Genomic DNA, 27,970 nt, shown 5'->3' with positions numbered 1-27,970 from the left:
AGGCTATACGGCCGGCGCTCTATGGTCCTCTCTGCGCCCCGGAAGTGGTTCCGGCAGGGGTCCGGGAAGGTCGGGCCATGGTGGGGCAGAGGTTGGGAAGATGGCGTGGCGCGGCTGGGCGCAAAGAGGCTGGGGCTGCGGTCGCGGGTGGGCTCCGCCGGCGGGTTCCGACGAGCTCACAGCGGCCCTGGCCTCGCCGCGGCTGTTCGGACGCAGGTAAAGAGCCGCCTGTCTGGGCTTCTCGCCTCGGAGGCGGAGGCCGTGCCGGGATCCTGGGGCTGCGCCCGGCCCACCCCTTGCCTTCCCCTGGGCCCCCGGCTTCTGTCTCGGCCTCGGGGGTCCTCGGGAAGGGACGTGGCGGAAAGGGGAGCCGATCTCGGGGGGCTCGTTGCTCGCCACGCCTTGGAATCTGGCCTGGCGGAGAAGTCACCCCCTTTTTATTTTATTTTTTTTGCAAAAAGGGAGCAGTGGCCCAGCTTTGCTGAGCTTTTCTTCCTTCCTTCCCCCCGCCCTGCCACCCCCCAGGGACCCTCTTGGCTTTGCAAGAAAGAGAGGAGCCCAAGGCGGGCGCGATCTCGCCTTGGCATCTTGCAAGGAGGATTTTCTGCTCTGGAATGGAGATTTCCAGAATTCGGGCTTCCAGCTGATCCGGGACGCAGATTTTCCTTTGATTTTCCCGAGCTAAAAACAACTATAGAAGGGTGGAATAGTTATTGCCCTTTTATTATTTTATTTTTTGCATGAGAACAACTAGGTTATCCATCGAGAAGCCCTTCGAATGTTGCCAACATTTCTCATGGGTATTTTTATCCCTGCGCTTTCAAATCAGCGTTTCCTTTATTTAAAAAAATCAAAACTTCCTAGTTTGGGACTTGGTTAGACGGGTGAGGAGTTCGGTCCATTCTATCTGACGGTAGCAAGAAATGTGAGGTATTTTATTCCGACAGCTGGAACCCAGAGTAGAGTATTGAGGCTTCTGTGGGCTGGAGCTGATCTGAAAGTAGCTTCTGGAGTGTTGGGAGTGTCCATAGGATGTTTGTGGGGCGTTGCTGGCGTCACCCCAGTCCTCGCAACCCAAGACAGATTTAGAAGAGTGAAAGAACCTGTTTAGCCGGCGCACGCTCTTGAGAAATCCTTGCATTGTATTTTATATTGTATCATTTTTTGGGCGGGAGATCACACCCGGCGTTGCTCAGGAATTACTCCTGGCATGCTCGAGGGGCCGTTTGGGATGGCGGAATTCGAACCGAGGTCCGTCCTGTATTGGCTGCTTGCAAGGCAAATGTCTGTGCTATCGCTCCGGTCCCCTTTACGTTGTATCTTAAGGTGTAGCACCTGGGGTGGGGTCTGCGGATACAATTCTTTCTCTTTCTGGGGGCGGGGCGGTTTTGGGTCATTAATTGTTGTCCTTTAATTGTTGTCCTACCCTGTGCTGCTGGTGGTTCTTTTCCCTCTGGAGACCACGGTGGTTCTTTTCCCTCTGGAGACCACGGTAGGCCTGGGATCTAGCCCGCAAGTCTCCCTGCGGGGCAAGCGCCCCGGTTTCTCGGACTCTGCTGAGAAGTTTCTGCATTACTGCATTTCTGCTACTGCTGTTTGTTCCAAAGCCCAGTTGAAAATGTAGGCTGGGATGGGGAAGAGAAAGGATCAGGGCGGTGAGATGTCTAAAGGAAAGAACAGTAAGGAACAATGAAGAAACCGTAGAGAAAATCGGGGACTGGTTGGAAAAAAAAAAATAAAAGAGCTCTAGCAGCGATAGAATAGCGAAAGGGCACAGATAGACCCCGGACAGACCCTGGGGGCAGACCCCGGTTCGATTCCCGGCATCCTATATGATCCCCCAGCCTGCCACCTGAGCGCAGAGCCCGGAGTGACCCCTTAGCACCTCCAGGTGTGGCCCCAAAACAAACATTTTTTTAAATTTCATACTAAAGTTCTTGAAAAACCTGTAAGATAGACTTTCTTGTGCAAATATGTTAATATATCTTGTGCAAATATGATAATGTATTGGTTTGTTTTAACGCCCTCTTTAGGGACTAGGTGTGGTAGTACAGAAGGTAGTATGCTTCCTTGCATGCAGACGACCTGGGTTCCATGCTCAGCATCCTGTAAGGTACCCAAAACTGCTAGGAGTGATTCCTGAACACAGCCAGGAGTTATTCCTCACCATAGCTAGGTTTAGCCCCAAAACAAATCCTCTTTAGTCAGAAGCCATACTTGGCCAGTGGGCTACCTTAACTTGCTATAGTGCAAGTAAAGCAAGTCCATTCACAGATTGCGGGATGAATCATGGCTGTATTTGGCCATGTGCAAGGCAAGTATTGTCCCTTGGCTTAATATTTTCTAAAGTTGCTATGGCTTGTGGTTTGCCTTTTTCAAAGACACAAGTAGGGGACCCCTCCCCCCCATTAGGAAATGGAACTGGTTGGCTTCTTGTGGTTATAGAGGGAGAAAAACCTGAAGGGATGGTACAGGCAAGTTGATGACAGCAAGATGGAGCTCTGTTTCTAACCTCTTATTTCTCTCTATAGGCTTAACTTCTTTTTTCAACAAAAATGTGGATTCAGAAAAGCACCCAGGAAGGTTGAGCCTCGAAGAACAGACTCTGGAAGAACAGACTCAGGGACGAGTGGGGCATATAAAAGAAGCGCTTTGATTCCTCCTGTTGAAGAAACAGTCTTTTATCCTTCACCCTATCCTATAAGGACTCTTATAAAACCTTTTTTTTTCACTGTTGGGGTAAGAGCTCACATCTCCGGGAGATAACTTGCCTTATTGCTGAAGTGTATTAAAACTACTACTAGAGTATCAGTGCTAAAGTGTGTTTTATGTACTTTTTTGTTTTTGTTTTTGTTTTGTGGGGCCCACACCTGCTGGTGCTCAGGGTTTACTTTTGGCTCTCAACTCAGAAATCGCTCCTGGCAGCTACTGGGGTCCATATGAGATGCTGGGATTCGAACCACGTTGGTCCTGGGTCAGCTGCTTGCAAGGCAAACGCCCTACCACTGTGCTATCTCTCTGGTCCCTGTTTTATGTACTTTTTATGGCAGATTCTCTCAAAGTGGTGGAGAGGAGCTAGAACATAGATAGTACAGTGGGTAGGGTTCTTACCTGGCACACAGATTCTCTGGGTTTGATCCCCATTAGTCCTCCAGGAATGACCCCTGAATGCAAAGCCAGGAGTAAGCCCTGTTTACACAACAGGTGTAGCCCAAAACAAAAACAAAACAAAGTGGAGGGGGATTGAAAGCATTTGAATATCTGGGTCATGAATGATTATAAGAAGACTTGAAATTGGGGCCGGCGAGGTGGCGCTAGAGATAAGGTGTCTGCCTTGCAAGCACTAGCCAAGGAAAGGACCACGGTTCGATCCCCCCAGTGTCCCATATGGTCCCCCCAAGCCAGGGGCAATTTCTGAGCGCGTAGCCAGGAGTAACCCCTGAGCATCAAAAGGGTATGGCCCGAAAAACAAAAACAAAAAAGAAGACTTGAAATTAAATAATAGCATTTTTGTACCTGTTGTTTGTGTGTGTGGGGGGTTTTTGAAGGGTCCACACCTGGTGATGCTCAGGGGTTACTCCTGGCTATGCGCTCAGAAATCGCCTCTGGCTTGGATGACAGGGATCAAACCGAGGCCCGTCCTGGATCAGCTGTGTGCAAGGCAAACACCCTACCGCTGCTCTATTGCTCCGGCTCTGAATATCTATTTTTTATGTGATATAAGCCCTGGAGAAACATGGATCTCATATATAATCTTTTTTTTGGTTTTTGGGGCCACACCCATTTGATGCTTAGGGGTTTCTCCTGGCTAAGTGCTCAGAAATTGCCCCTGGCTTGGGGGGACCATATGGGACGCTGGGGGATCGAACCACGTTCCTTCCTTGGCTAGCGCTTGCAAGGCAGACACCTTACCTCTAGCGTCACCTCACCGGTCCCAAATCTTTTTTTTTTTTTTGGTTTTTGGTTTTTGGGCCACACCCGGCGTTGCTCAGGGGTGACTCCTGGCTGTCTGCTCAGAAATAGCTCCTGGCAGGCACAGGGGACCATGTGGGACACCGGGATTCGAACCAACCACCTTTGGTCCTGGATCGGCTGCTTGCAAGGCAAATGCCGCTGTGCTATCTCTCCGGGCCCCCAAATCTTAATATTTCAAGTAATACTCACTTTTTTATTTTTGGTTTTTGGTTTTTGGATCACACCCAGCAGTGTTCAGGGGTTACTCCTGGCTCTATGTTCAGAAATCACTCCTGGCAGGCTTGGGGGACCATATGGGATGCCAGGATTTGAACCACCATCCTTTTGCATGCAAGGCAAATGCCCTACCTCCATGCTATCTCTCCGGCCCTCACTTGATATTTTGAGTTTTATTTGAATATCATTAGCTGTCACCACTTCCTAGGCTACTGTGAAGTTAATCAAAGGGGAAACTATTAAATATTCTCACCTAAGAGATTTCACTCTACTAGATGTTTTGTTCAATGAAGTGTTACTTGGAACTATGCATTTTTCATTAATTTAATTTGAAATTATTTTATATAGTTTACAGGCTGTGCTTTTGGGTCAGCTGCTATTTGGCAATATGAAGCACTGAAGTCCAGGGTCCAGAGTTATTTTGATGGTATAAAAGCTGATTGGCTGGATAGCATAAGACCACAAAAGGGAGGAGACTTCAGAAAGGAGGTAAGTGCTCTTTCTAGGTGATCATAGATGGATGTTAAAGTTGTGATTATCTATGAAGTGTTTTTATTTTTAGTTCATGGCAACATGAGATTGGTCTATGTGTAGTACACATGGTATTCCTAAGTTTTGGAGTTTTTGAGGGGGGAGGGCAACATATCCAGCTGTGCACACAGAGGTAACTTCTGGCTCTGCATTCAGGAATTATTCCTGGTGGACTTAGTGGACCATATGGGATGCTGTGGACTGAACCCAAGTTGGCTGTGTACAAGGCGAACACCCTACCCCCTGTGCTATCACTCTGGCTCCTAGTCATTGTATTTAGTTATTTCTGACAGTATCCAAAACTATCTTGAGACTAATAGGGAGTGATCTTTATTCAATGCAGTGTGATTTATTTTTTGCTGTTGTGGCTTTGTTCCCACATGGCACTAGTCAGAGATTACTCCTGATTGAGTTCAGAGATCAATCCTGGCAGAGCCTGGAAGATTTTATGGAGTACCAGGGTTCGAACCTAGGTGGGCTGCAAAGCAGCTGCCCTACTCATTGTACTGTTGCTCCAGTCCACCATACAATGTGTTTGAGAGGAGGGTAGAAATGACCAGTTCCCTAAGCCTGGAGTGGAGGCCTTGGAGAGTCGAGCATTACTGCATGTACTGTACTCTGAGGTATTGATATCCAAGTGTTGCTGCAAAGGGTAAAAAATGACCCTGGCAGTATGCATGATCTTTCTCGAAGAATGGGTTTTTATTGCTGCTTATTGTTTACTGCCGTGGATTTGTTAAACAAATGGTAGGTTTAAAGTAGAAAACCTGTGCTTTTTAAAGAAAGTAGCAGAGATCCTTACCTACGATGGGGAAGTGGAAGTCCTTGGGTTCTACTGTATCCCTTGCTCTGTGTGCAAGTCTGAAGGTTCACAATACTACTCTATAGTGGTTTCAATTTTATATTTTAATCTTTTGACTTTTTGTTACACCTGTTAGTATTTAGGGCTTATTCCTGGCTTTGCATTTAGGTATAACTGGTAGGCTCTGGGGACCCTGTGGGATGCTGGGAATTGGAACCTGGGTTAGCCATGTACAAAGCTAATAATGCTTCTCCTGCTGTACTCTCTGTCACTCCATCCCCTCATCTGTCATGCTTTTAACCTGGTTTTTCTGTAGAAGATAGAACTTGATTCAGTTCAGAGCACTTGCATGCAAGATCCTGATTTACCCTCTGGCACTGTATGGTACCCCTTGTATTTTTTAAAGCCAAATTTAAAGGCTGGAGAGATGGTACAATAGGTAACGCTCTTCCCTTGCATGCAGCTGACCCAGATTCAATCTTTTCATCCTATGTAGTCCCCTGAGTGTTGCCAGGAGTATGCCCTGATCACAGTTCATGTGCCCCAAAACCAAAAGCAAAACACCAGAAATTTTTTGGTCTGGTTTTGTTTTGGGGTCACATCAAATGATGCTCCGGTGTTATTGCTGGCTCTGTGCTCAACCTGGGAATGCTTGGGTTACCATATGGAATATCAGGGATTAAACCTAGGTCAGCCATTTACAAGGCACCCTACCAACTGTACTTCCTCTCTGGCTCTCAAAATGTAATAATAGAAAAATTGAAACAAGTAGGAAAGTAAAAATAAAATATTGCAACTCTCAGATTCAGCCTATCGCCAACTTTATTTCTTCTAGTTCCTTTCCTTCCCCAACACTGATTGTGTAAATCAAACCCTAGACATATTTCATGCATAAAAATGTTAGTGTGGTGCTCACTTTGGCAGCACAAATACTAAAATTGGAACGATACAGTGAAGATTAGCATGGCCCCTGCACAAGGATGACACGCAAATTCGTGAAGCGTTCCATATTAAAAAAAAAAAAATTGTTAGTGTGTGGAACACGGGAGATGACTCCTAAAACTGGACCACCTGCTTTACATTGGGAACCCTGGGTCAATCCTCAACACCACGTGGTTCCCTGAGAACTGCTGGATGTGACCCATAGACAAAACTTGATTATGTTCCAACTGACTAGGATTCTCATGGCATTGGAACAATAGCACAGCAGCTAAGATGCTTGCCTTGCATGCTAACCTGGGTATGATCCTCCAGCATTCCATATGGCCCTCCCCAAGACCATTAGGACTAATACCTGAGCCCAGAGCCAGCAATAAGCCTTGAGCACAACCCAATGTGGCCATAAAAGAAAAGATTAGTATTCTCTCTGTTTTTCTAACTGTGGCTCTTCTGTTCAAAATTCTGTCACTTGGGCAAGACCCTACTTCTCAGAAATAGTTTCTGGCAGGATCGGGGGACCATATGGGATACCAGGAGGGAGGGAGGGAGTTGAACCAGGGTCAACTGTGTGCAAGGCAAACACCCTGCCCATTGTGCTATTTTTTTGGCCCCAACACCTAAATTTTCTTTTGGCGGGCACTCCTGGCTCTGTGCTCAGAAATCACTCATGGCAGGCTCTGGGGCCTATATGGGATACCGAGGATTAAACCTGGGTCAGCTGCGTGCAAGGCAAATGCCTTACCCACTATGCTATCATTCTGCTCCCAACCCCCAATTTTTTTAAACTTAAGTTGTGAGCACTTAGTCGATATTTGTATCTGATAGACCTTTGTGTATATGAAAGAAAAGTTTAGAAGTAATTTATTGGAGGTCACAGAGTTCATCAAGATCTGTGTAAATGATTGTAACCACCTAAGCTTTCCAATATTTTGTACCCTAGCTATTTTTATAAATGAATCATGAAGTATTTTCTTTCCGGCTTGTAGTTTTTCCAGCCTGAAAGTACTTACCTTACAGTGAGATGCACTTTTCCTTCTATTTTAGATTAACAAGTGGTGGAATAACCTAAGTGATGGCCAGCGGACAGTGACAGGTTTGTTTTAGCTTACATGTTTTAGCCATTCGAGGCAAGAAAAATCAAACCCAAAGGTACAGTATGTCACAGTCAATGGTTTGTGTACCAGGTGCAGTAGTGCATTAGAAGACAGTCTATATCTGCAGGCTTATGTAATCATACCAGCAAGACTGTTGCATCAAAGTATTGAGGATGCTCTAGGTCAGTTATTAGCTCGTTTGAATTTCCTTAACAAGCAGATGCTCTTGTCTTTGGAATCTTAGCCAGGGAAATGGGGTGGGAGTGATTGTTGCCTCCCTGATAGGAAAAGCTAAAGGGAATGCTAAATACCTTCTTTATGCAGGGTACTTAGTATGATTTCTTCCCTATCTCACCAGGTTCTTTTTAGGGTAGTTATCTCCCTTTTCACAGATAAGAAAACTGACTTTCAGAGAAGCAGCTCATCAATGTTCAGAATTCAGATCTGCCCCATTTTAAGCCAATTTCCTGTTTACTATATTGTGCTGTTTATAAAATTTGATTTAAGGGGCTGGAGCGGTGGTGCAGCAGTAGGGTGTTTGCCTTGCACGCGGCTGACCTAGGATGGACTGCAGTTCGATCCCTGATGTCCCATATGGTCCCCCAAGCCAGGATCTATTTCTGAGCGCAAAGCCAGGAGTAACCCCTGAGTGTCACTGGTGTGGCCCCAAAACCAAAATAAATAACAAATAAAATTTGATTTAAATGTATGCATGTTAGGTAGCTGGATTGATAGTACAGCATTTGCCTTGCACGTGGTCGACCTGGGTTCAAACCCCAGCACCCCAAATGATCTCCTAAGCCTGTCAAGAGTGATCTTAAAGTGCAGAGCCAGATATAAGCCCTGAGCACCAATGGGTATGGCCCAAATATAAATGCATGCTATTTATTAAAAATAAAAGATTATTATTCACATCATCAAATCAGTTTCATTTATCTATTTTCTCTCAGAAAGACAGTTCTGACTGATCTTTAAGGTAATACTTGTGCAATATTTTCTGGACTTTGTTATTTTGGGAAATTTGGAGATGTTGAAGTTCTTTAACATTTATGCCAATAGGAAGGAAAAATTTATAAAGAAATAACAAGATATAACTGCTGATTATACACTTAGTATTCTTAGAGTTCTGTACCTGCCAGTACTACACACACACACACACACACACACACACGCACGCGCATGATTTTGCAAATCCTCCCTAATACTGCCTATTGTATCACACTTTATTTTTTATTTTTTTTTTTTCTTTTTTTTTTGGTTTTTGGGCCACACCCATTTGACGCTCAGGGGTTACTCCTGGCTATGCGCTCAGAAATCGCCCCTGGCTTGGGGGGACCATATGGGACGCCGGGGGATCGAACCGCGGTCCTTCCTTGGCTAGCGCTTGCAAGGCAGACACCTTACCTCCAGCGCCACCTACCCGGCCCCTGTATCACACTTTATTAATAGTGTTATAATACTGTTTTTTTGGACTGAGGGTTACTCTCAAACAGAGTTGCTGCTCTCCTGGCAGTTCTGGGCGTCCAACTAGGGATCATCTACGTGCGAGACAAGTTCCTTAACACTGTTACTATCTCTGGCATTTAATAATGTTATTGAGCACAAGCATTTTTCCTTTGATAGTTTATTTTATCTTTTATTTAAACTTTGGACCACACCTGCTGATACTTAGGGATTACTTTTGACTTGTTGCATGAGTGAGGGTTACTCTGGTAATGCTCTGGAGATCTTGTGGTTCCAGGGACTGTACCCAAGCCTTTAGGATACAAGGCATATGCCTTAACCCCAGGATTAATTCTCCACTCCCTGTTGTTTGAGTTAATCTTTGTCCTAGATTTGAAGTAGAGATTCATATTTATTCCATTGCTTGTAGAGATCCACTTGTTAAAGATCCATTTTTAATATTGTTATATGGATATACTTCTGTACTGCTAATTCTGTACCGTGATCTCTATGTTTTGTTTTGGGTACTTCACCCGCTGGTCCACAGATGGGCCTGGGTCCACAGAGGTAGAGAGCTTGGAAACCTCTGAGGTCTCTTGCCTTGGTATAACTGCCAGTCCATACAGGTAAAAAGATAGAAGAGTGCTGGTATAACCTTAAGTCTTACTTTCTTGATTGTTATAGTTGTGTTCTAAGTTTTCAAATGGAAAATTATGAGTCTAACCTATGGAAACACATTATTGATCATATACTGAACCAGTTTTGCTTTTTTGGGTTAAGTTCAACTTAGTCATGGTTTATAGTTCTTTCTGTGTTGCTGAATTTGGTTGCTAGTCAGAAGATTTCTGTTTAGAAGGAACGGTTTTCTCCTGAGGTCTTTGGCTTTGATAGCAAAGTATATTGACTACGTAGAATAAATAGGGAAATGTTCCTTTTGATCCTGGTATTTGGGAGAGGGGAAGTTGAAAAAATTGATGTGAATTATTGAAAGAATTCATCACTTGAAGTAAATTGAATTGATTCTTCCAAAAGTCATGTTCACCCAGAAACTCAAGCTTGTTTTCTTATCCGAAACAGGGTTTTTGCTGATGGCACTAGATATTTATGGTTCCTGTAAGAGCTTTTTTGATTAAGAGGTACCTAAGTCCATTTACGTACACTATTATAACTTGAAGTGAGGGCAAAGCAGTGTACAGAAAAGAGGGCCTTATGAATAGATGGAAGCCGAGTTTGAGTGGTGTGTATAAAACTAAGCAATGCTAGTATTACTAAGAGCTGCAAGAAGTTGGGATGAGTGCACTCATGGGAAGCCTAGTGTGGCCATTGACTTGAATTTAAACTTAGTGTCCCTGAGCCAGAGCCATGATACAAGGATTATGGTGCTTGCCTTGCACACGGCCGGCCCTGTTTTACTCCCAAAGTGATCTCCTGAACTTTTGTTTGAGTCACCCCTGAGCATAGAGCCAAGTATGGCCTCCAAACAAGAAATATACAAACTTCCAGAATACAGAGCTGTGACAGAATGCATTTTTATTTAGACCACTGAATTTTTACAGTAGCAATTTATTACAGTAATTCTAAAACAGTAATATTAAAGTGATTTTTTTATGCCTTTTTCTTTATGGAAAGATTTAAAAAATTTATTCAGTCTATGTTATAGATAACTACATTTCAGTTCTTTTGGGAGGGCCACACCCAGCGGCTCTCGGTTTGGTTACTCCTGGCTCTGCACTCAGAAATTGCTCTTAGCAGTCCTTGGGGGACCATATGGGATGCTGGGAATTGAACCCCGGTCTGTCCTAGGTCAGCTGTGTGCAAGGCAAACACCCTACCGCTGTGCTGTTTCTCTGGCCCTGCAATTTTCTAGTTTTGAATTTGTTCAGTAGTTTATCTTTGTAGGGATTTGTCAGTATCATCTAAGTTAATTTTGTTTACTTTCATAGATTTTTTTGTTTCGTTTTGTTTTTGGAGGCTACACATGGCAGTGTTTAGGGGCTAGTCCTAGCTCTGTGCTCTGGTGTTGCTCAGGGATTATATTTGGTTCCAGCGCTTGAACCCAGGTTAGCTGCTTGCAAAACAAGTGCCTTACCCATTGTGATCTCTGACCCAAAACAAAGATATTTAATCAAAAAGATATCTTGTATTTGGCTTCAGAACAATAAACAGCCTCTCCTTCTGCAAAACCAAACTTGCCAGTGATATCTCTTTGTCTGCTGTTAGCTTTGCATCTTTGGTTGTCTTCTTTTCCCAGGTCTGTTATTTCAATGTTCTTTCTTAGTCAGAGAAGTGCTATGCTTCTCTACAGTGTGTGTGCATATCTCTCTGTTTCTCTATTTGCCTACCCATCCATCCATCCATCCATCCATCCATCCATCCATCCATCCATCCATCCATCCATCCATCCATCCATCCATCCATCCCCTCATCCCTCCATCCCGCCATTCCTCCATCCACCCATTCACCCATCCACACAGTCGAGTGCCTTTTATCATTCGTTTCAGAGAGTAACTTGTGGAACTCGCCCAGTCGTTGTCATTTTCCAATCCAGCATGCAAGATTTCAGGTCCCTACTTTTGTGTGGAACTTTAGAGTGGAACTATATATATGTATAGTCTTGACTGATTCTCTGTGGGCATGGAACCTAGGGCCAAACTCAAGATATTTCCCTCTTTTGGCCCACCCTATATAGCACTCATGGCCATTCTTTGTCTCTAGAATTACTCCCAAAGTCTGTGCCTTTCTTTGACAAACTCCTTCCTCCTCATCCAGATGTCTGGACCCTATTTGAGATGGATGAACTCACACAAACATGCCACATGCACACGCATGCATACACTGGCTGAACTTACGGCTTCTTTCCCTTTCCTCTCATACTGTCCCCCTCAGCATCTATAAAAGAGTTCTAGCTGTTTCCCATAGTGATATACAAGTAGCTGTCCCAGTCACCACTAGTAAAGCACCTGATATAATTGAGGCAGTCAATTCAATTAATGTGTTTTGAAGAAAGAAATGCTGCTTGCATTCAAATACTAAAGTGGAGAAAATGTAATAGTAGTGTCTTTGTGAAGGGCAGTATTTTTCCCTATGTGTCCAAAGAGGGAAAACGAAAGAGACTGGGAATTCCACTGTCTGCTCAGAATGAGCAGATATGGAAACAGAGTGACTCTAAACCCTCTATGGTGAACCTATGGCACGCGTGCCAGCTGTGGCACGCGAAGGCCTTGCATCTGGCACACGGGAAGGTCCACAATTATGATATGTGGCGCGGCAGGAGGCGAGTGTGCCGGTGTCTGCTTTGCTCACCTGGCAACAGGGCCGGACTGGCCATTGGGAGGACCGGGCATTGTGTGGCAGTTTGGGCACTCGGGCTCAAAAAGGTTAGCCATCACTGTCCTAAATGGTAATAGGTACCCTTTTACTTTTGACCAAAGAATTTAATTCTTGACATGGTTTCTGCCCTTGGTTTGACCATAAGCAAAAACTTATGCAATTATAAATATAATTATTACGAAAAATCAAATGGTCTAAAGCAGTGACATGAATCTGAGTGAAGGAAGTTAATTTCTAGTACATTTGCAAATTTTCAATAGGTTTTTTTTTTTTTTTTTTTTTTGGCTATACCCAGTGTTGCTCAAGGGTTACACCTGGCTCTGTGCTCAAAAATTACTCCTAGAAGGCTTGGGGATCATCTGAGTTGCTAGGGATTAACTTGGGTTGGCCACATGCAAGGCAAGCATGCTTCCCACTGTGCTATCATCGCTCTGGCTCCTTTTTTTTTTTAACGTTACCTGTGACAATTGTGAGACTTTTAAAAGCATTTATTTCACTTCAAGCGTATAATACTTTTTTATTATTTTGGTAGAAAATATGATCAGGTTGTCTTTATGCTTATTTTCATCTCCCCAAATCATATTTATTTTGTAGGTATCATAGCTGCAAATGTCTTTGTATTCTGTTTATGGAGAGTGCCTTCTCTACAGCGGACAATGATCAGATATTTCACTTCAAATCCTGCTTCAAGTAAGTGCAACTTGTTTGATGTAGAAAGGATTTTGTCTTGAAGTAAAGGTAATAGGAAAGGTTTGTGTTGAGATATTATGCCAAGATGGGTTACTTATTAATAACAATTTGTTACTTGTTAATAATTGTTACTTGTTAGTAGTTCTAAGCAAAAGTTGGTGGGTCAAAGTGAAAGTCCTTGAGCACTGCTGGATGGTATCCTGACCCCCCCACCCCAAACTCCCTCCAATAGCTTTGCTAAAGCGTAATTTACACATGAAGGATACCGGAATACATTGTAATGAATTAATATCCAGGATGATTAAATATAGTACAGTGGGTTAGGTACTTGCCTTGCATGTGCTTGATCAGGGTTTGATCCCTTACTCCCCATTGGTCCCCCAAGCCCTGCTAGGAATGATTCCTGAGTGTAGAATTAGGAATAACTCTTGAGCTCAGCCATGTGATATCCCCCCAGTCCCCCTCAAAAAGATTCAGAGTGGCTCTAAGTTTGCCTAATTAGTTTACCTTTTGAGGAAACTATATGCAACTTAATCTATAAAATGAAACAATGTAATTATTTTTCTAACCTATTTTGTCATAGAGACAGATTGCATTCATTTAACTAAGACTTTTTTTTTTATTGAAATCGAGGGCTGAAGAAATAGTACAGGGCTTAAGGTGCTTGCCTTGCATGCAGACAACCCTAGTTTGAATACTTGGTACCACATATAGACCAGGGGCCACTCCTGAGTGGAATCAGAAGAAACCTTGAACTCTACCTGGGTGCAGCCCCAAAAGAAAAAATATGGTTTCACTAACATTGTTACAGTGTTAATGTGTTAAAGTTTATGGTGCTGATGTTGAGTAGTTTATTAAAGTTTATGGTGCTGATGTTGAGTAGTTTATGCATTATGCACAAAGCTTATGGTGTTGATGTAGTGTTGGGACACTTCCTAGCACTGGTGTCTCAGACCTTTCCAGCTCTCTGCCACCTCTGCTTCCCCTCTTCATTCCTCGTCCCCTTCCCACTGTGTTTAATAATCTGAGTTTTGTAATGCAAGACCAAGGACTTGTCATTGAATTAAGAATTTTATTGGGGCTAGAGAGGTGGCACTAGAGGTAAGGTGTCTGCCTTGCAAGCTCTAGCCAAGATAGGACCGCGGTTCGATCCCCTGGCGTCCCATATGGTCCCCCCAAGCCAGGGGCAATTTCTGAGCCCTTAGCCAGGAGTAACCCCTGAGCATCAAACAGATGTGGCACCCCCCCCCAGAAAAAAACAAAACAAAACAAAAAAGAATTGTATTGATTGCCCACTAAATGAAAAGAGATATTCACCACTATTCACCACTTTGAGATCTGAAATTTCAATGAAGATTTGACTGTTTTTATTTTTGTTTCCCATGTTTACTATATTTTACAATCATAAAGAAGCCACTAAGATGGATTTTTTTAGTGGTGTGTGTTCTGCCATAACCGGGCTCTGCTTCTCTTTCTCTTGTAGAGGTCCTTTGTTCTCCAATGTTGCTGTCCACCTTCAGCCATTTCTCCTTGTTTCACATGGCAGCCAACATGTATGTTTTGTGGAGCTTCTCCTCCAGCATAGTGAACATTCTGGGGCAGGAGCAGTTTGTGGCAATGTACTTGTCTGCAGGTAACATGAACTCATTTCAGGGTCTTTGCAGAGGGATAAGGGGAGGGTTAGGGCTGTGTTTGACATGGGCTGAATGTTCAGTGCTTATTGCTTCTCAAATCATATGTATGTAGTAGAGATGTTACCTTTGCTTCCTCTTACTGACTTTCTCACATTATTACAATATGCTTAAGGGTTTCTTTAATTAATAAATTTTTAATTGAGTCACTATGAAATATAGTTACAAAGTTGTTCATGATTGAGTTTCAGTCATACAACGTCCAACACCCATCTCTTTTCCAGTGCACATATTACCAATAACATCCACAGCTTTCCTCCCATCCTTCCTGCTTGCCTTTATGGCAGACATTTTTCTTCTCTTGTACGCTTCCTCCTTCCCTTCCTGCCTCCCTCCCTCCCCTTATTCATTTTTTTAAATTATGGAATGCTTCACGAATTTGCGTATCATCCTTGCGCAGGGGCCATGCTAATCTTCTCTGTATTGTTCCAATTTTAGTATATGTGCTGCCGAAGCGAGCACCTCTTATTCATTTTAAGAACTGTGGTTTGCAATATTGTTACTGAATGGACAATATTGCATATGACTTTCTTCCTTTCAGCACCTAGGTCTTGTCCAGAGCAATCATTTCCAACTATCATTATTATAGTGGTCCTAACTGTACTCCCCCCACTCTTTGTGGCTAGCTTCCTACCATGGACCAGTCCTTCCTGGCCCTCACTTCTATTATATTTAGTAATAGATAGGTTTCTATTATCTTTAGCTATTATTACCAAGATATGTTTCATTTTGAATTAAGGTAAACAGTGGTTCAGATTTTCTGTAGAGGAAAACATGTCCTTTTGAGAGGCTAGAGCAATAGTACAGTATGTTAGGCACTTGCCTTGCATATGGACTCAGGTTCTATCCCTAGCATATGGTCCCCAGAACACTGCCAGGAATTAACCCCTGAGCATCACCAGGTGTGGCCCCAAAACAAAATAAGTCTTTTGCTGAGGGTTGTGTGCCCAGGAATAGCTCCTAGTAGGGTTTGGGGAACCATATGGGGTCCCACAGGTTATACCTGAGTTGGCCTCATGCAAGACTACCCACTGTACTGTCTCTCCAGCTCTGACTGCTTTTGGGCCATACCTGGTAACCCCCCTGGCTACGCACTCAGAAATCGCCCCGGCTCGGGGGACCATATGGGATACTGGGGGATTGAACCATAGTTCGTCCTAAGTCAGCGTGTGCAAGGCAAATGCCCTACCACTTGTACCACCACTCTGGCCCCTGCAACTCATCATTTTTATCTTACTTGGTCTTGGCTGCCTAAGCTCTAGGCCCAATATCATGAATTAGTGGATCCCAAATTTCGTGACTGAGAATTGAAACTGCTCAGTCATCCTGGTTAATTAGTCCTAAGCCCCGTTTAGCTCTAGAGAGCTTTATATCAGAGCTTTTCAATCAGATTGTTAAAAAGAGCGTATTCTACAACTTCATTGTAAGGATATATGTTACCAGGAAACCACCCAGCCATGGAAATGGCATTGTTTTCCTATAGGCTATAAGCTGCTCAGGTAGAGCATTTGCTTGGTAAAGTTACACTTATTTCTTATTAGCAGTGAAACTAAGAATGATAAAGAATCTAAAACTTCAGCCTGGCCATCTATTTATTTAAAAAAAAAATACTGTCGCTAGGGAAATAGTGCATAAGTCACATACATGCCTGGCATGCAAGAAGGCCTGAGCTCAGTCTCTGACATTACGTGGACTCCTGGATACTGCCAGTCCACTGAGACTAGAAATGCTGTGAAAGTTCTCCAAATAAATCAAGGAAAGCAGTATTTGACAGTGTTGCTTGTAATAAAAATAAGTTCTGAGCGTGGAGATGGAAAGTCTATTTCGATTTCACTGACCATGATGCTGCAGTAGAGACTGCCTGAGTGAGGCAGGACGAGAGGGGTGGATTGAATACAAACATCTGCCCCAGGATCCAGGCAGCATGTCATCAGTGTCAACTCCTTACTCCCATCCTCTGCTACTGGAAACCTAGAAGACAAGGGGCCAGAGTGATAGGACAGCAGGCAGGCAACTTCTCTTGGACGTGGCTCACCCAGGTTCGATCCCTGGCATCCCATATAGTCCTTTGAGCCATTCCAGAAGTAACCCCTGAGCACAGAGCCAGGAGTATGCCCTCAGCATAGCCACATATGACCCAAAAACCAAAACATCAAACCTTGAAGAAAGTGGTACCTTTGGCTTGTGAAATAAGAGCCCTTACCCAGCTCTAAATATGTTGTGGATACAAAGGGTTTGGTTCAGATGATGTTAATTCCTATCCTATAGGGAGTTCTGTTTTTGTTTTTGTTTTTATTTTTGGGTCACACCCAGCAGCATTCAGGGGCCACTCTTAGCTCTACACTCAGATATCGCCCCCGGCAGGCACGGGGGACCATATGGGACGCCAGGATTCGAACCACCATCCTTCTGCATGTAAGGCAAACACCTTATCTCCATGCTATCTCTCCAGTCCCATATACGGAGTTCTTTTTTTTATTTTTTGGTTTTTGGGCCACACCCGGCGGTGCTCAGGGGTTATTCCTGGCTATCTGCTCAGAAATAGCTCCTGGCAGGCACGGGGGACCATATGGGACACCGGGATTCGAACCAACCACCTTTGGTCCTGGATCGGCTGCTTGCAAGGCAAACGCCGCTGGGCCCATATACGGAATTCTTAAAAATGAACAACATTTGGCCCGGAGTGATGGCACAGCAGGTAGGGTGTTTGACTACATGAGGCAGACCCAGGTTTGGTCCCTGCTACCATATATGGTCCCCTGAGCCCTGCCAGGAATTGTTCCTGAGTACAAAGCCAGAGTAACTTCTGAGCACTGTCAGTATCCCCCTCCCAAAATAAAAGAACCACTCAGATGACCATAGAGCAGAGGGGGAAGGTTCACAGAATCTAGCTCTGTGGTTAGGCGCTTCTCTTTATTTATATTTTGTTGTTGTAGTTTTTTGTTTTTGGGTCACACCTGACAGTGCTCGGGTTAATCTTTACTCTGTGCTCAGAAGTCACTCCTGGCAGGCTTTGGGGACCTTATGAGATGCTGGGATTCAAATCACTCTCTGTCCTGGGTCAGCCGAGTGCAAGGCAAATGCTCTACCACTATGCTATTGCTCTGGCTGTACTATGCGCTTCTCTTGAGTTGGGTGAAAATAGATTCCTCAGAGAGTCTAGTTATAGTGTGTCTGGAGCCTGGCTCTGAGAATATCCAGACAGGTGGGGAGTTTGGAAACTGGTTTTCTTTGAATTTGAGGTGAAGCAAATGAGAGGTAAAACCAATGCCCTGCCATCACTCTGCGAGCTGCCTTGTCAGATGACAATTGTGAAATTTGAAGGGATCTTCGTGCTGCCCCCTTGTGAGGATGCAAGGGGAAAACCTACAGGTTTATTTCATGCCTCACTGACATGACCAAAATGTGACTTGTTTCTCAGGTGTCATTTCTAATTTTGTCAGTTACATGTGTAAAGTTGCCACAGGAAGATATGGACCTTCACTTGGTGCAGTAAGTATTTCTGAAAAACACTTTAACTATTTAATAGTTCAGCTAGACTTCTGAAAAAAGTTTTCTAGTTTACATGTGATATTGGCTTTTGTGGTCTTGACTCCATCCATTTCCCTTTGTACCTCCAAAACACTTAGTTTGAAGTCATTTTGCTTATTAAGGGCTTGGAGTCATATCCAGCAGTGCTCAAACACTATTCCTGGTGCTGCTCAGGGGGTCACTCCTAGTGGTGTATGGGAGACCTATTGTAGTGCTAGGGATTGAACCCAGGGCTCCCAAATCAAAGCATGTAGTCCAGCTCTGAGCCATCTTCCTGTCCCCAAGTCCTTGGCATTTTTAGTAGGTACATAGTGATTTTTCACTGTGATTTTTCTTTTTTTTGGTTTTTGGGCCACACCCGGCGATGCTCAGGGGTCACTTCTGGCTGTCTGCTCAGAAATAGCTCCTGGCAGGCACGGGGGACCATTTGGGACACTGGGATTCGAACCAACCACCTTAGGTCCTGGATCGGCTGCTTGCAAGGCAAACACCGCTGTTCTATCTCTCCTATCTCTCCGGGCCCTATTTTTGTTTTCTTAATGACTATGTTTATACACTCCTTTTTGGGAAGCAGGGGGTTTACACCTGGCAGTACTTGAGGCCTACTCCTGGTTCTCTCTTAGGGATCACTTCTAATGGGCTCAGGGGACCAAGTTAGATGCCCCTCTGGCCTGTACTCATTGGTTATATGTTCATCTTCTTTAAGTATCATACAGATCTTTTCCCCATTTTTTATTTAAATTTTTCCTTTGTGTTCTGTATATGTTCTTTTCATCCTTAGTCTAAAACATGCCTTTCAAAGAATGCAAGATTACATATGTGTATCATTTATGATTTCTATATAACATACATATACAGTTCTTTGTTTTCTTATATAGTCTGCAATTTTTCTTTTTTCTTTTTCTTTTCTTTTCTTTTTTTTTTTTTTTTTTTTTTTGGTTTTTGGGCCATACCCGGTGATGCTCAGGGGTTACTCCTGGCTGTCTGCTCAGAAATAGCTCCTGACAGGCACGGGGGACCATATGGGACACCAGGATTTGAACCAACCACCTTAGGTCCTGGATTGGCTGTTTGCAAGGCAAACACCGCTGTGCTATCTCTCCGGGCCCGCAATTTTTCTTGTAATAATACAATCATTGCTTAATTGAAGATCACCAGATTTTTTTAAAAAAGTTTCTATTTTTGGTTTTTACATTGTAAAGATCCCCACTGTTGCCCTTGGGAAACATTTTTTTTTTTTTTTTTTTTTTTGGTTTTTGGTTTTTGGTTTTTGGGCCATACCCGGCGGTGCTCAGGGGTTACTCCTGGCTGTCTGCTCAGAAATAGCTCCTGGCAGGCACGGGGGACCATATGGGACACCGGGATTCGAACCAACCACCTTTGGTCCTGGATTGGCTGCTTGCAAGGCAAACGCCGCTGTGCTATCTCTCTGGGCCCCAGGAAACATTCTTGAACTGCATTCACTCATGTCACATTCATTTTGCCACATTTCACTCAATGTTTCTCACTGCACCCATGTTTTTCTGAGCCATTTGGGAATAGGCTGCATCCATTGTGCATTTTGCTGTGTATCAGTATTTATCCAAAAAATACATATATATCTTATAAATCCCACAGTAGGGGCCAAGGTGATAGCATGGTGAGGGGAGGGTTTTGGCCTTGCATACTGCCAACCCACTGTGTGTTGTGCTCGATCCCCAGCATCCCATATGGCCCCCTGAGCCTGCTAGGAGTAATTTATGAGCACCACAAAGTATGGCCCAAAACCCTGCCTCCCCCCAAAAAAATCCCACAGTATAGTTAACAATTTTTAGAAATTTAATATTGGTATACTCTGTAGAGCAAGACAGTTTTGCCAATTATTCTGATAATGTCTTCCCTTGCACAAGGTCATAGATTGCATTGCTTTTTTTGTCTCCTAAATGCTGGAACTTTTCTCTGGCCCCTTTTGTTGTTTCTCCTGGCAGGAACAGTGTGCAGGCACTGCCTTTACTCCATTACTTTGCTCCTTTGGGATCAGTTCTATGTTTTTGTTGGAATGCTCTGTGAACGGAGCCCTGGCCTGCCTAACAGCAAGAGGATCAGGATGACTGTAGCTCTTAACTACCATCTGATGAGTAGATAAGCTTGTTTAGCTTCTTTACTATAAAGTTGGTTTTTTCCTTTTTTAATTGATGAATAATTTTTGCTTTTGTTTTTGGACCACATCTGGTATGATACTCAGGGGTTAATTCCTGGCTTTGTACTCAGGAATCACTGGTGGTGCTCAAGGACCATATGGATGTCAGGGATTGATCCCACGTCAGCAGCATGCAAAGCACCCTACCTGTGTCAGTCACTAATACATAAATTTTGAAGAATCATTTTTAGGTTACATAAGTACTTTATATGTTCTTTGTTCCCCCATTCCCAAATCCCTCAAATACCTCTTCCCAAAATAACCGAGATCTAGCTTACTCCAATTTTTAAATAAAATTTTTTTTAATTAAATAATGGTTAGTTAAAATGTTGTTGAGTTTTAGTCTCCTATGTTCCAACACCCATGTACTTTACCTTACTCCTTTACCTTACCCCCTCTTTCAGCACCCAGTTCTTGTCCAGAGGGATCAATTCCAGCTATCATTTTCATAGTGGTCCGTTCCCTGTCCAAACTGCACTATCCCCCTTATCATTTCTGTTGTATTGGGGTATTAGCACATGTGGGGTTTTTTTTTGGTGATTTTATTTTAATATCTCACAAATTAGTGCTATCTTTCTATGTCCTTCTCCTGATTCATTTCATTCAGCACGATACTCTCCCCATGTGTAAGCAAATTTCATGACTTTATTTTTCCTAACAATTACTTGTAAGGCAGATGCTGATACACAGGGGACAGTAAATTGCTCTCTATTGGTCACTGTGATGAACTCACAGTCCCTTTCTTAGCCTGTAACTTTGTACAGCAGTAACAAAAGCTTGAAAGCATCATACATACCTAGCTTTTGTGGCAAATAAACTTTCTGGAAAATGTATAGGTGTTGTTGACCTTTGTTGGGAGCTGGGGCTCACCAAGATGCTCACTTATCCCTGCTGTGTTTCTTCGCAGTCGGGTGCCATCATGACTGTGCTGGCAGCTGTCTGCACTAAGGTCCCAGATGGAAGACTTGCCATTATCTTCCTGCCCATGTTCACCTTCACGGCTGGGAATGTGAGTATTGCAAGGGGATGGCTGTGTTTGTATTCTGTGGGCCGAATTGGGAATTTCAGCATCTAATTGTACAATTCTGCTCTCTTTTACTGGCTTCCAGGCCCTCAAAGCCATTATTGCCATGGATACAGCAGGAATGATCCTGGGATGGAAATTTTTTGATCATGCAGCACATCTTGGAGGAGCTCTTTTTGGAATGTAAGTTTAAATGTAGTTGATCCCTTAACTGCTCCTTCCCCACCCTCAAAGGAGGTATTTGCAGGCAGGGGGGAAGAAGAACAAGGGGGAAGGCAGAGAAAAGGGCCATGTAAGGCAGGGAACCCCAATATGCCACAATAACTTGTGGAGAAGGACCTCTATACCTTTTCTGTAACCTTCCCAAGCCACCCCAACTCCTGACTTGAGACAAGGTTCCTAGCTCCCCACTCTGTTACAGACAGACACCCTGTTTCTTCACTGTCAGATCTTTTCTTTTGCCCCTGCACGCTGCACCCTCTAGCTTGCTCACACTGGGTACACACTGCACAGAGAACCCTTCCTTGGCAGAGTGTGAGTCTTCCTTTTGAGAAGATGGGCCAGTGCTGACCACAGAGAGAGTGGCAGATGCTGCCAGTGTTTTATGTTTTACTGTGATCCCCAACCTCTTATAGGAAATGGCTCAGAAATGATCTTCCTCAGGTTAATCACTCTTGAGTAATCAACAGAAATGTCGGCTAGATCCAGAGCCCATATTGAGCTCAGTTATGTTGCTCCCACAGGAGCTTGAACATGTGCTCAGACAACGTAGATCTGTTGCGATTCTGTCGTGGACCTTATGGAGCTCATCTAAGCCATTAGAGTCTCTTCTGCTAGTTGTCCTTTATTCAGTGTGCAAGATCCTCAGTGGCCTATCTTCCTTGAAAGCTGTTTATTGGCCCAGAGTGATAGTACAGCAGTTAGAGTGCTTGCCTTGCATGTATGTTCAGTTCAGCACCCCATATATTCTCTTGAGTACTACCATAAGCGATCCCCAAGCACAGAGCCAGGAGCAAGCTCAAAGCACAGCCAAGTGTAGTCCAGAAACAAGACAAAAATTGCTTATTGCCCTGACTTGGTTTTCACTTTGTTTTATGACAATGGAAGACTTAAGTTTTTAATAAAGAAAAGTAGAAAATCTATTCTAGTTTTTTCCAGTGGGTGGTAGAACTAAATGCCATTATGCCATTTATAATTTTTGGTGATGATTAAAAAATAGCATATGACAGTTCTAGCTTTTAACAGCAGCACATTATAAATAGTAGAAACTGACCTGATATAGTGTGAAAAACAGAAAGACTTACGAATAAAGGTGCTGCTGTATGAACTCTAAATTTATCGGGATCTACCATTTATAAAGGGTTTTCTCCCCAGCAGGTTTTTTGTATATATTTTTTGAACTATAATCAGATGGCCTTTTCCATCTGAAAATAATTGGATCTAAGGCATTTAAAGTCCAGTATCTGAAAGGCAGAGGAATCATTTCTCTTTGCTGTTTCTAATTCAGGTACTTTTCATTTACAACATCTGTTAAAAAAAAAACACAAAACTTTTTTTCGAAAGTTTTTTCAAATCTACATTGAGAAGTCAAAGCTGCCTTTTATTCCCTTTTTGTTTTCAGTTAAAGCTCTCTGGTTTTGTTGATGGTAAAAATTCCATTTGCAACCCCTGCACATTTCCCTACTTTATGTCTGCTGAAAATTTAGTTTTCACATTATTCGATGACAGTAGAAGCAGCTTCTTCTACAGAATATTTACTGTGGGCCTAAGCTAAGGAATAATTTAGTACTTTTAAAAGGATTTTACCAGATCTAACTGGTGAATGACATTGTGTTTGATTCATTGTACAGCTTTTTGATTTGATCCATGTCCTCAGAACTAATGACCATTCTGGCTAACCATTCTGGCTAACATCTGTCACCATATAGTTAAGAGTTTTCTTTCTTGTGATGAGAACTGTTTACTTTTTTTTTTTTTTTTTTTTTGTGGTTTTTGGGTCACACCCGGCAGTGCTCAGGGGAAACCCCTGGCTCCATGTTCAGAAATTGCTCCTGGCAGGCACGGGGGACCATATGGGAAGCCGGATTCGAACTGATGACCTTCTGCATGAAAGGCAAACGCCTTACCTCCATGCTATCTCTCTGGCCCCTTGAGAACTATTTACTCTTAGCAACTTTACTTATTTATCCTTTAGGGTTGTTTGTTTTGGGGAAGCATCCATCGGTACTGAAGAGCTACTCTAACTTCATGTGTTCCTGGTGGGGCTTCAGGGACTATATGGTACTAGGCATGGAAGCAAGGGCTTCCACATACCAACTGTGCTCTCAGCTCTTCTCCACAGGCCCTTCCCTGTAACTTAGATACATAGTCAATGTTAAATGTTGAAATTACACATCATATACACATACAATATCTATACATCTACATCACCCATTATATGTAGAAATTAACCTCTTACAGTTGCAAGTTTGTACCTTTTAGAGTTAGACTAATGCAAGTCTTGAAATCCTGAAAGGGATTCCATTGCACAGAATGTTGGAGAAGGAAAGGCCCTGTCCAAAGTCTTGAAGCTGTTTCCTGTAAATCTGGGGTTTCAGGCAGGGCTTCTGCTGCCATTTAGGGCTGTAGCTCAGAAATTAATTCTTTTTCTGATTTAATGATAGGAAATGAACAGTTATATCTGCTAAATTGGGCTGATGATGAGTATAAGAAAGTATTTAATGGGGCCGGGTAGGTGGCGCTGGAGGTAAGGTGTCTGCCTTGCAAGCGCTAGCCAAGGAAGGACCGCGGTTCGATCCCCCGGCGTCCCATATGGTCCCCCCAAGCCAGGGGCGATTTCTGAGCACATAGCCAGGAGTAACCCCTGAGCGTCAAACGGGTGTGGCCCAAAAACAAAAAAAACAAAACAAAACAAAAAAAAAAACAAAAAAAAAAGAAAGTATTTAATAAGTAGGTCAAATCTTTAATGTGCCTATATATTTAATAAGTGTATTTAATAAGTAGGTTATAAAGATTGGGGAGACTTTTTATTAATGCAAATCCCTGGCAAGTGATTTATTTCTCAAGACTTCAGCAATAGCATTTAAACACAAGGTTGATTCTATTTTTCTTGCTGATAAGTGCAGTAGAATTGTGTTAGCTATCCATACACTTATATGTTTACAAAATGACTTATTCTTTGTGCAAATCTATGTTTGTTGTTTTCGGGCTATACACAGTGTGGAGATACTCAGTGAACCATATTTGGTATTAGGCATCAGACTTGGGTCAGCCACTTGCAAGACAAGTGCTCTACCCACTGTACTGTTTTTCTAGCTCCTGGATATTTTTTTTCTCTGTTAGGGATATACTGGGTTGTGCTGGTGAGATGTGACTCCCCCTGCCTTTGGTACTTATGGATACAGCCCTGGGCTCCACATGCAGAGCCTGCACTCCAGCCCTTAGAGACATTTACCTGGCTTTCTTTCAAATTTAAAAATAATTGTTAGGGGCTGGAGCGGTGGTGTACAGTGGTAACCGTTGCCGGTGCTAGCCTAGGATGGACCTCAGTTTCATCCCCCGGTGTTCCATATGGTTCCCCAAGCCAGGACCGATTTCTGAGCGCATAGCCGGGAGTAACCCCTGAGCATCACTGGGTGTGGCCCAAAAATCAAACAAAAACCATTTTTAAGGGGACAGAGATAGTACACTGGGAAGGGTAGGGCACTTGGCTCATACACAGCTGGCCCAGGATTGATCCCCAATATCTCATGCCCAAGACCTGCCAGGAACGCAGGAGTGCAGCTCCAGGAGAAACTCCTAGGTATTGTCAAGTGTGTCACCAACATTTTTTTTCCTTTTTAATTTTGTTTTTATTTGGGGGCCTTATCTGGCAGTGCTCAAGAACCACTCACAGCTCACAACAGGAGTTGTTCTTGGTGTTCTGGAACCATGTGCTGGGGGTTGAGCCAGGCTTTCTTTCATGCACAGCACATACCCTAGTCAGTTGGGGTGTCTTGATGGCCCTTCTCTAAAACTTGGATGGTGATTATTTTTATCACTCACCCATAGTGATAGGATTGCTTCTTGGGCCACTGGGAGTCACTCCTGGAGGCATTCAGGAAACAGGCTGTGCTAGGGTTTAGACATGAGGCTTCCACATGCCATGCATGTGTCCAGCCTGGCCCTCACCATCAGACTATATATATATTTTTTGCGGGGGCACACCCTGTGGCTCTCAGAGGTTACTCCTGGCTCTGTGCTCAGAAATCATCCCTGCCAGGCTTGGGGGCCATATGGGATGCCCGGGATCAAACTTGAGTTCGTCCCAGGTAGGCCATGTGCAAGGCAAATGCCCTACCACTGTGCTGTCGCTCTGGCCCCATCATCAGAATTTAGCTAGTGATTCTTCCAATTGAATTCAAGCCCTTTCTGATTAAAAATATTCAGAGCATTAGAAAATGTTAAAACAGGCTGAAGAGAGAGAATGGAGTTAAAGCACTTGCCTTGCACACAACTGACTTCATTGCAATTTCTGGCATGACAGACAGTGTAGAGCCAGGAATAATCCCTGAATTCTGTGTGTGGCCCCCAAACCAAACCCAAATATTAAAATGCTATTCTGGGCTGGAGCAGTAGCACAGCAGTAGGGTGGTTTACCTTGTACGCAGCTGACCGGGACAGACCCCGCTTCCATCCCCCAACATTCCATATGGTCCCCTGAGCCTGCCATTAGCAATTTCTGAGTGCAGAGCCAGTAGTAATCCCCTGAGTGTCGGGGAATAGCCCAAACAACCCCCCCCCAGTGCTGTTATGTTACCAATGTAAATGAAATATGCTCTATTAGTATTATTTCCACTTAGGTCTCAAGGAAATGCAGAAATCAACAAAATCTGGTTTATGTTTTAAGGAACAGGACATGTCTGTGGGGGGGGGGAAGCCAAGACAAAATATAGATGTCAGTGGCAGCCTGGGAGGGGATGTTGATACCTTGGGGGCTGCACATGTGGCCTGTTTGAGTGTTCCAAGTCTCTGTATCCCAGGTCTGGAAGTGGGGGGGCTCTCATTTGTCACTTATCCCTGTCATCTGTTTGGAAGCTGCTCTTCCTGCCCTACGCCTTGTTGTTTAGGGCCTGGTTCTCCAAACAGGAACTGGTGTGCCCTGAACAAGTGAATGACACCCTGTTTGCTTCTGCTGCCTCCGCTTCTGTCCTGTCTAGGCACAACCTTGGTTCCATTCCCAGTACCACGTGAGGTTCCCTGAGCACTGCCAGGTGTGATCCCTGGAATTTAAAGGAATAATAAGGGGTGGGGGGGCGCGACCAGCAGCCTTTGTACCCGAGGGAAAGATGTTAAGAGGCATTAAACTATTACATCCTCATTAGTAATCTCTGATTCTGACTGTTCTCAAGCTTGTTTCTTGATTTTGTTTTTTGGAGGGTATGGGAGGTTGGAGCCATACCTGGTGGTGCTTATGGGCTACTCCCAGCTTTGTACAGAGGGTCACTCAAAAGTGCTTAGGGGATTGGGTCAGAGGTGCTGGCTGTAGAACTGGGCTTCCCACATGCAGAGTTTGTTCAAGGTCTTTGAGCTTACTCAGTATCCAGCCGCCTTCTTCGTTCCTTTTTAGCGATTTGCCCTGTAGTTGAGTGCAGGTTAGTATCTGACCTGTCGGGACTGGTCACTTCCTGTACCTTGAAATGTCCCCGTTTGTAACCAGGAATGAAAGCAGCCAGGGGTGGGGATGGAGTGTACTTCCACTTCTCTGCATCCATCCTACCTTGTATCCACTCTTATCTAAGGTAAGTCATTACGGGACATTGAATAAGTCTATCAGCTACTTTACTAAGGTTGACAGTAATTGACAGTGATGTTCAGTTTCCCAGCTGTCAGCCTGCTCATATCAGGGTTCTGAAGTCCGTCTGCCTTCCTATTTGAATGTTCTTTGTTTTTCTTTTCCCAGATGGTACATTACGTACGGCCATGAACTCATTTGGAAGAACAGGGAGCCTCTAGTGAAAATGTGGCATGAAATGAGGACTAATCCCCCCAAAAAGGGAGGTGGCTCTAAGTAACTGGAGGTGGTCCTTGCTGGTACATCCGGACCTGCTGCCTGAACAGCACCCCACAGTGCTGCCCCCATCTGGGATGCCCCCCCTGCGAGAAGCCACCTCGCCTCTCGCTTTCCTAGTATTATATGCAATGTCCTTAGTAGTGTCTTCCTAGAAAGCAAATTATGATGGAGTTGTGAAATAAAGGTTTGTATCTAGTTTATAACCAGAGGGGGTATGTTGCCTTTTTTGGGTGGGTCTCCCAAAGGTCTTTTGGGAGGCTGGGGTTCTTTCTGGCTATTATCACCAGACTGGTGTACTAGGCTGAGGTCTCAACACGAGGCCTGGGAGGCATTGTCCATGAGAGCTCTGCACTGCTGGGGACTCCCCAGGCCACCCCAGTAGTGCTTGGGCAGGACTGTATTCAGCAGTGCTCAGGGACCAGGTGGTAATGAAGACTGAAGCAGGGTCTGCTGCTGGCAGGTGCCAGAATCCC

General features: G+C 44.0%; 2 protein-coding genes and 2 non-coding genes across 4 annotated transcripts in view; 2 read left to right on the top strand and 2 right to left on the bottom strand.

The window, feature by feature from the left end:
* DVL3 (dishevelled segment polarity protein 3) overlaps positions 1 to 414 on the bottom strand; it is a 324,867-nt gene extending 324,453 nt beyond the window's left edge. The window contains exon 1 of the mRNA XM_049775837.1: positions 410 to 414. The gene's annotated coding sequence lies outside the window, so the exon portion shown is untranslated. The remainder of the gene's footprint in view (positions 1 to 409) is intronic.
* PARL (presenilin associated rhomboid like) lies at positions 69 to 27,665 on the top strand. Its single transcript, XM_049775872.1, has 10 exons — positions 69 to 216; positions 2,532 to 2,739; positions 4,540 to 4,680; positions 7,508 to 7,556; positions 12,925 to 13,020; positions 14,504 to 14,653; positions 18,133 to 18,203; positions 21,329 to 21,430; positions 21,531 to 21,628; positions 27,387 to 27,665. The coding sequence occupies exons 1-10, from the start codon at positions 101 to 103 to the stop codon at positions 27,496 to 27,498; spliced, it is 1,143 nt and encodes a 380-aa protein (XP_049631829.1). The 5' UTR covers positions 69 to 100; the 3' UTR covers positions 27,499 to 27,665.
* Positions 6,433 to 6,539, top strand: LOC126013022 (U6 spliceosomal RNA). Its single transcript, XR_007497359.1, has one exon. It is a non-coding gene; the product is annotated as a U6 spliceosomal RNA (small nuclear RNA).
* LOC126012919 (U6 spliceosomal RNA) lies at positions 15,067 to 15,173 on the bottom strand. The gene has a single exon (XR_007497262.1). It is a non-coding gene; the product is annotated as a U6 spliceosomal RNA (small nuclear RNA).
* Positions 27,666 to 27,970: the final 305 nt, after the last annotated feature.

Source organism: Suncus etruscus, chromosome 6, assembly GCF_024139225.1.
Source record: "Suncus etruscus isolate mSunEtr1 chromosome 6, mSunEtr1.pri.cur, whole genome shotgun sequence".
NCBI lineage: Eukaryota > Metazoa > Chordata > Mammalia > Eulipotyphla > Soricidae > Suncus > Suncus etruscus.
This window is presented reverse-complemented; position numbering and strand designations above follow the sequence as displayed.